Below are 9,095 nucleotides of genomic sequence, written 5' to 3'. Positions count from 1 at the left end.
TAAGGGAATAAAATAAAGAATTAAAGTTTAAGCATCTGAATAAAAAAATAGTAATATGAAAAAAAGAAAGTGAAGGGTGGTGCCTGTGGCTCAAGGAGTAGGGCACCGGTCCCATATGCCGGAGGTGGCGGGTTCAAACCCAGCCCCCAGCCAAAAAATCACAAAAAAAAAAGAAAGTGAAAAGACTACATAATGGAAGAAAATATTTGCAAGTCATATATCTGATAAGGGAGTTGTATCTAGAATATTAGGTCTGATAAATAACTTTGTAAATTCATTCTAGGAAAAGTGCTGCATACCTAATTGCTGAATATCCCTACAGTCTCCTTGATGTACTCTTCTTGGAACTTGGCACAGTGGCAGTATCGAAGCCAATGATGTTTATCTGAGGCTTGATCATTGCTAATTAGAAAAATTTCCCAATATCTCACCATGATGACTTGCAATATTGTCAGCACTGGCAGAAAGAGAGAGAGGAAGGAAGGAAGGAAAAGGAACGAAAGAAGGAAGGAAGGAAGGAAGAAAGGGAGGGAAGAAACTCCCCTTGGAAAGCTATGCATCAATGCCACTGCCTAGTCTACTCTTCCAAGTTATTTTGGAACTCCTTCCTGGAATGACCATCAGAGTTGTCATTCTATTAGATCTGACAATTCATGAACTTGACACCATGTATTTATGTTGGCAGCACTGTACAAACAACTTGATAAGGATTTATAACCTTGGTATATTGATGTCTCGTAGCTGTATTTGTGTTGACTGTGGCAGTATCTTGCTGAGTGGTGCCCATTATTGTTGTTGGGTGTTTTTGTGCACTGTATGGTGACAGCTCTGATGGTCATTCCAGAAAAAAGAGTTCCAAAATTGCTTTGAAATGTGGACTAAGCATGAGCATTAGTTTATAGCTTCCCAAAGGGAGTACTTTGATGATGACGGTAGTGATATTCAGCAATGAGGTATGTATTTTTCTAGGATGAGTTTGCAAACTTAATTGTCAGACCTTTCATATATAATTCCTAGTCAATATCAAAAAGACAACCCAATTTAAAAATGGGCAAAGGACCTAAATAAACATGTCTCCAAAGAAGATATATCTCCAATAAGAAAACACGAAAAGATGCTCAACATCATCAAGCACAGGGAAATGTAAACCAAAATCACTCTACACTCACTGGTTTGGGTATAATAGAAAAGACAGATAATAACAAGTATTAACAGGAATGTGGATGGGAATACACTGTGAGTGGGAATATAAAATGGTGTAGCCATTGTGGAAAACAGGATAACAATTCCTCAAAGAGTTAAACACAGAGTTAAATGTTACCCAGCAATTCCACTCTAGGCATATACCTAAGAGAAATGAAAAAATATGTCTACACAAGAACTTGTAAGTGAATGGTCATAGCAAAAGTATTCACAATGAGGTATTCCGTCAAAAGGAAGGAAAAACTCAGATGTCCCTGAACTGATGAATAGATAAACAAAATGTGTTGTAAATATGCGGAATATTATTCAGACACAGAAAGGAATTAAGTTCTAACACACAATACAGCATCGTTGACCCTTGAAAGCAGGATAGTCAATGAAAAAAGCCAGTCACAAAAGAGCACATGGTCTTTACGTAAAATGGCCAGAATCTGGAAACCTATAGATACAGAAACCAGATTAATAATTGCCTAGGGCTGAGTGGGGGAATGGGGAGATTGGGAGGTGTTAGCTAAAGGGTACAGATGATGAACATGTTCTAAAATTGACTGTGGTGAAGCCTGCACAGCTCAGTGATCATGCTAAAAACCAATAAATTGTAGAGAAAAAAAAATCACTGCTATACTTTAGGGAGAGTCACTCTTGACCAGAACAAAGAGAAACAGAAGACATAAAGACCAATTTGGAGGATTTTAATCTAAGCAAGAAGACATTTCTTCTGTCTTTTATTCCTTCACATTCTATGTCCATTTCCTTCAAGGGGTTTTTAAATTTTTTTTTTACTTTTTGAGACAGTCTCACTTTGTCACTCCGGGTAGAGTGCCATGTCATAATGGCTCACAGCAACCTCAAACTCTTGTGCTCAAGCAATCCTCGGTTTTTCATTGTTAGTAGAGACAGGGTCTCACTCAGGCTGATCTGGAACTCTTGAACTCAGTCCACCCACCTTGGCCTCCCAGAGTGCTAGGATTACAGGTGTGAGCCACCATGCTCAGCCTCCCATTTCCTTCAAATACAGTAGAACCTCCATAGTCGACCACCTCCCTACACTGACCACCTCCTTAAGTTGACCTAATCTTCATAGACCAGACATGTACCACATGGACTTAATGGAAAACTGATATCTTTATATTGACCACCTCTGTAAGTTGTATCTTGAACACTTGAACTATGACATACAACATTAATTTACCCTTTATAACTTAACCAGTTAAGTCCACTCTATCCCAAGGGGTAGAAGGTCTGTGGGCTTTGCTTGTTAGATATATTGTTATTTCTTTAGTATAAGTTCTTTTTTCATGCTTTATTATTACCATGTATTGGATCAGGCCTAAAATCCTACTGTTTGTTGCATGTTGCAGAAGATTTTTTCTTTTTCTTCTTTGTTTTGAGACAGAGTCTCACTTTGTCATCCTAGGTAGAGTGCCGTGGCACCATAGCTCACCACAACCTCCAACTCTTGGGCTCAAGTGATTTTCTTGCCTCAGCCTCCCAAGTAGCTGGGACAACAGGTGCCTGCCACAGCGTCTATTTTTAGATATAGGGTCTTGCACCAATGAGCTCATGCAATCCACCCACCTCGGCCTCTCAAGTGCTAGGATCACAGGCATGAGTCACCACTCCCAGCCAGAAAATGTTTTTCAACATGAAGAACTGGTCTAAATTGTACGTACATCCTACCATCACTGAAAACTTTTACAGTTAATTGAGACATGATGGTCCAAAGGGAAGAACCCAAAAAGCTGACATTGAAGGAAAAGGTTGATCTTCCTACATTTTCTGGAAAGTAAAACCCAGAGAAAGAGCAACACACTGGGCATGGTGGCTCACGCCTGATCCTAGCACTTGGGAGGCCAAGGCAGGTGGATTGCTTAAACTCACAGGTTCGAGACCAGTCTGAGCCAGAACGAGACCTCATCTCTGAAAATAGCTGGGCATTGTGGTGGGTGCCTGTAGTCCAAGCTACTCGGGACAGTAAGGCAAGAGAATCGCTTGAGCCCTAGAGTTTGAGGTTGCTGTGAGCAATGATGCCATGGCACTCTGTGGAAGGCAACATAGTGAGACTCTGTCTCAAAAAAAAAAAAAAGACAGTGAAACATTTTGGTGTCAGCAAGACCACAGTTAGCAATATCAACAACATAAACACGAGGACGTAGAGAGAGATGGTAAGAAAAGCTGAGACCTACAGCAGAAAAGGAGGAAAATCTTACTTCCCTCACTAAAATCAATGCAGCCACATTAAGCTGGTTTAAACAAATGAGGGCAGTTAACACCTGAATCTCCAGACTGATGACACAAGAAGTTGCTAAAAATTTTGCATAGGAATTCAGGCTGGCAGATTTCCAAGCACCAAATGGTTGACTTGAGAAATTTAAACTGTGACATGAGATCTCCAAAAAAGTCTTGTGTGGTGAATCCAATGACGTTCCAGTGAAAGTTGTGGAAGAGTTCATCAAAAAGTTCCCAGACTTTGCCAGAGACTTCAAAGACGATGACTTTTTTTTTTTTTTTTTTTAGACAGAGCCTCACTCTTTCACCGTGGATAGAGTGCCATGGCATCACGACTCAGAACCACCTCATTTTCTCAGGCTCAAGAGATCTACCTGCCTCAGCCTCTTGAGTAGCTGGACTAGAGGCACTCACCACAATGCCCAGCTAGTTTTTCTATTTTTAGTAGAGATGGGGTCTCACTCTTGCTCTGACTGGTCTCACATGCCTGACCTCATGTGATCCACCAGCCTCAGCCTCCCAGACTGCTGGGATTCCAGGTGTGAGCCTCCTCTCCCAGCCTGCAGACTGTTTTGAAGGTAATACCTAGCTGGACCCTCATCATGAAGGGTGACAGATGTAAGAGCAGAAAACTCTTCAAAGAACATTTCACAGTTCTGCTTTGTGCTAGCTCAACCAAAGAGAAACTAAAGTCCTTGTGATTGGTAAGTCAGCAAAGCCACAGGCATTCAAGTATCTGAAGCACAAAGACCTCCCTGTCACTTGGCTATTAAACAAAGCACATGGATGACTGCTGTCTTATTTGAGGAGTGGGTAAGTGGTATTGATGAAGAAATGAAGAAAAAGAAACAGTCAATTGTACTGACAGTACACAACTGTCCTGGCCACTTGTAAGTGAATCATTTTGCAAATGACACACTGGAATTTCTACCTAAAAACATGATCTTGAAAATCCAACCTCTTGGCTCGGTGCCTGTAGCTCAGTGGCATACGCTGGAGCTGGCAGGTTTGAATCCAGCCCAGGCCTGCCAAACAACAATGACAACTACAACCAAAAATAGCCGGGCGTTGTGGCAGGCACCTGTAGTCCCAGCTACTTGGGAGGCTGAGGCAAGAGGATCCTTAAGCCCAAGAGTTTGAGGTTCCTGTGAGCTGTGACATCACAGCACTCTACCCAGGGCAACAGCTTGAGACTCTGTCTCAAAAAAAAAAAAGAAAGAAAAGAAAAGAAAAAGAAAATCCAACCTCTTGATGAAGGCATCATTAGAATATTTTAAATGTTCTACTAAGCCCAGCTCCTGCAGTGGGTCTTTACTGAAACACAACCTGTGGTCCGCCTGTGGAAGTGACTTCATCCACGCCTCAGTTAATGCTCTGAATGCTGCCCTCTGCCTTTCTACTTGGAATAAAGTTCAGCCAGAAACAATACAGAAGCCTTTCAAAAAAGTTGGATTTGGCTCAGCGCCTGTAGCTCATCAGCTAGAGCACCAGCCTCATACACTGGAGCTGGCAGGTGTGAATCCAGCCTGGGCCTGCCAAACAATAATGACAACTCCAACCAAAAAATAGCCTGGCAAGTTGGCTGTGATACCATGGCACTCTACCGAGGGCGACATAATGAGACTCTGTCTCAAAAAAAAAGAAAAGAAAGTTGGATTTGTCATAACCCAGAAGTATGATGTTTTGGCCCCATCAGATTATCCATCTCTCGTGGCAGAATTAGAAGGAGTAGATTGTGAAGGCTTTGTTGCAATGATGATGAGGTGGCAACCTGTAATGAACTTGACCTATAATGAACCTGACCCAAAAGCAATTTTCCAAGGGCTATTGACCAAAGTATAGACCAGCATAAAAGTGCATGCAGCGGGCAGCGCCTGTGGCTCAGTGAGTAGGGCACCGGCCCCATATACCGAGGGTGGTGCATTCTTTTTTTTTTTTTTTTTTTAATAGATATTGTGTGCTTTTAATAGTTCAACACTGGTCATATTTGATAACCAACAGTAAATTAATAGGTTAACATTTATAAATGTATACTTTAATAAGTATATAAACATTTAGGTAAGCTTATGGAGAAGCTGAGCAAAATACATAAATTAGGAGATACAAGTGTCCATCTAAATTTTCTATGTCATTTTTTTAATACAAGATTTATTAAAGTTGTTCAATATACAATTTGTCCTTTTTCATTTGGAAGTCATTTATTGTAAAGGTAATTCTTTTGTCTGATGACAAACAGCAGCCATAGTGATTACTCTGGACCTCCACGTTGGATATATTCAATTTCTTCTTGAGACACAAGTTTCCTTCTGTATTTCTGAGGTAATGTTTTTATTATTTCTGCAGTGTCTGGTGGACCGTGATACATCAGCAAATCTGGTGATTTACTTCCCTTAGAATGCTGGGAAATTGCAGAAGAGTGAGACGGTAGTCCTGCTGATCTCAAAGCTTCTGATACATTGGGTTTAGGATTGTCTCTTCTGTCAGGAAATCGTATTAATGGAGTGTGCGGCTTGACTACCTGCACGACCCTGCTGGCAGACGCCATCTTGCTGCCCATCATGACCCCTGAGAAGGGCGAGGGTGGTGCATTCTAACCCAGCCCCGCTCAAACTGCAACAAAAAAATAGCTGGGCGTGTGGCGGGCGCCTGTAGTCCCAGCTACTTGGGAGGCTGAGGCAAGAGAATCGCCTGAGCCCAAGAGCTGGAGGTTGCTGTGAGCTGTGACATCAAGGCACTCTACCGAGGGCGACAAACTAAGGCTCTGGCTCTTAAAAAAAAAAAAGTGCATGCAGCAGCTGATAAAGTGGAAGAAACAAGTGAAGATGACACAGAAATTGCAGAGAATCCAAAAGAAGAGGCTGTCAGGCATCTGATAATAATGCAGCTGAAGTCATGTAGCATGGAAAAATTTCAAGTGGGCTGAGTGTCGCAGCCAGCATTGAGAGTGCTTTCTCCACTTAAGTTTATAATAAGCATAAGAAAGACCAAACTGACCCTTTTTTTAGAAAGATTGATTACACCATGAGAAAACAATAAGTGTATTGATTTTGCATGGTACTGTATGTATGATTTTACTGTGTTTCGATTATGTATGATTTCATATGATACTCTCTAATAAAAGCTGTATAACAAAGTATATGTATGTATCTGTACAGTGGACCTAGTCCCTTATGTTGACCGCCTCCATATGTTGACCAGTTTGTTACAGTCCCTGAGGTGGTCAACTTACAGGGGTTCTACTGTATAACTAAGACACAGTTATCAAATCTAGGCTTGATAAACTGAAAAATATGCTGCAGGGTGGGGTTCAGGAAGAGGGGATCATGGAAAGGAGCCCCCAACTCTTTTTTTTTTTGAGACAGAGTCTTACTATATCATCCTCGGTAGAGTGATGTGGCGTCACAGCTCACAGCAACCTCAAACTCTTGGGCTTAAGCAATTCTCTTGCCTCAGCCTCCCAAGTAGCTAGGACTGCAGGTACCCACTACAACGCCCAACTAAGAGCCCCCAACTCTTTAGTGTTCAGAACTCAAGTTCTGGGCTCGGCGCTTATAGCTTAGTGGTTAGGGTGCCGGCCACATGCATCAAGGCTGGTGGGTTCTAACCTGGCCTTGGTCTGCTAAACAACAATGACAACTACAACAAAAAAATACCCAGGTGTTGGAACAGGCATCTGTAGTCCCAGCTACTCGGGAGGCTGAGGCAAGAGAATGGCTTAAGCCCAAGAGTTTGAGGTTGCTGTGAGCTGTAACACCATAGCACTCTACAGAGGGCGACATAGTGAGACTTTGCCTCAAAAAAAAGAATGTAATCCATCACAACAATAGGCTAAAGAAGGGGAATCAGATGATTATATTAATAGATGCAGAGAAAGCATTTATCCAAATCCGATACCGAGTTCTTATTAACAACTCTCAGGAAACTGGGTATAGTGGGGACTTTCTTCAACTTGGTAAAGAATAAAAAAAAATTATGTGAACCAGAAACGAAAACTTTTCTTTTTTTTTTTTATAAATTTATTTATTTTATTTATTTTTTTATTTTTTTTGTAGAGACAGAGTCTCACTGTACCACCCTCGGGTAGAGTGCCGTGGCGTCACACGGCTCACAGCAACCTCTAACTCTTGGGCTTACGCGATTCTCCTGCCTCAGCCTCCCGAGCAGCTGGGACTACAGGCGCCCGCCACAACTCCCGGCTATTTTTTTGTTGCAGTTTGGCCGGGGCTGGGTTTGAACCCGCCACCCTCGGCATATGGGGCCGGCGCCCTACTCACTGAGCCACAGGCGCCGCCCAGAAACGAAAACTTTTTAAGGATGCAGAAGGGAAAAATAAGTTATTACTCACCCACAAACTGACTAAATAGTAAGTACAGTAGAGGAAAAAGAGAGAAAAAAAAAAAAAGAAAGTAAAAGAAACAAAAATTAGGAGCTCTATCTTCAATATCTAAAATTGAAAGTAATGCCACACAGCAGACGCACCACCCAGGCATTGCCATATTCTCCAACCAGTTCTAGCCAGTCGGATCTGGTTTCTTTTATCTAGAGAGCTCCTGTTTTTTGTCGTAGGGAATAATTAGGAAGTTGAGAAGAAATAAACCTAAGATTCAGGGATTACTAACCGCCGTCTCTCAAAAAAGATGATTAAAATATCATGATTAAGAATCAAGACCCTTTAGCCCCTCTGAGTGATGATGACAATGTGATTAGTAGGGATTACTGTGAGATTAACAATGTTTGCAAGGAAGAGGATTTGATTCATTCCAGGTGTTAAGGGACAGCGACGGCAGATGGTTTTATTATGCCCCGAGAAACTGTAAAACACACAGAGTAAAAAACAATCAGATTTTTGTTCTATTTCATTTGAAAAGGGCTGGGGGAGACTTGATGTGTGATGACATGTTATTTAAAGTTGTAAAGGCTTATGTCATAGTTTTCAAATTTGTCAAGAGTGAAAAAATGATAAGATTAGTTTCTGGCAGGGAGGAATGGAGAGGTTCAGATAGATGAAAACATTAAGGCCACGGTGCCCATTTGTCCTTTATATGTTAATTAAAAGCTCTTTGATGAGAATTTATGATGTGAACTAACCTGTTTGGTTTACTATTTAGACAGGGGTGGAAGGAACCAGAGAAGTTTAGCTGTTTAAACCAGTACTTGCATATATAGATGACCTGGCGATGTTGGTATCAACTGATGAGCCTGTAAAGACCATCTCTTGAATGTTTGAAGCACATGTTTTAAAGCAGCTGGTTCTAAAATAAGTTTAAGAGCAGCTATTTGCTTAAAAGAACTGACAAATAGCAACAGGTGATGGTCTTGGAAGAGGCCATTGTTTTAAAATGATCATATCAATGTATACAGTTATGATTTAATAAAAAAAAATATAAAAAAATAAAATAAAATAAAATGAACCAGTTGGGGGTTTTGGAGGGTTTTAGGAGATTCAAAACAATGAACAATCAAACAGAAAATAGATGTAGCAGATAAGTTAGTGTCTGTCTTGCAGATTTGGAAGTTATTTTATTGTAGTGAATGTGTTGTTAATCAAAAAAGTTTCTCATTGCCTTGAGCCATATGGAAGTGATTTACCATGTTTTTCTTGCTGTCCATTGCAAAGTTATGTGTGAGGGAGTTGGCAAAGTGCCTTTTAAAAAAAACACTAT

General features: G+C 41.0%; 1 protein-coding gene and 1 pseudogene across 1 annotated transcript; one reads left to right on the top strand and one right to left on the bottom strand.

Moving 5' to 3' along the window:
- The first annotated feature begins 345 nt into the window (after positions 1 to 345).
- On the top strand, positions 346 to 464 carry LOC128564247 (uncharacterized; annotated as a pseudogene).
- A 4,981-nt stretch (positions 465 to 5,445) lies between these two features.
- LOC128563606 (alpha-ketoglutarate dehydrogenase component 4) lies at positions 5,446 to 6,007 on the bottom strand. The gene has a single exon (XM_053559014.1). It carries the CDS (start codon positions 5,990 to 5,992, stop codon positions 5,681 to 5,683), a length of 312 nt encoding a protein of 103 aa, XP_053414989.1. The 5' UTR covers positions 5,993 to 6,007; the 3' UTR covers positions 5,446 to 5,680.
- Between the last annotated feature and the right edge of the window lie 3,088 nt (positions 6,008 to 9,095).

The sequence above is a fragment of the Nycticebus coucang genome, chromosome 13, assembly GCF_027406575.1.
Source record: "Nycticebus coucang isolate mNycCou1 chromosome 13, mNycCou1.pri, whole genome shotgun sequence".
Lineage (NCBI taxonomy): Eukaryota > Metazoa > Chordata > Mammalia > Primates > Lorisidae > Nycticebus > Nycticebus coucang.
This window is presented reverse-complemented; position numbering and strand designations above follow the sequence as displayed.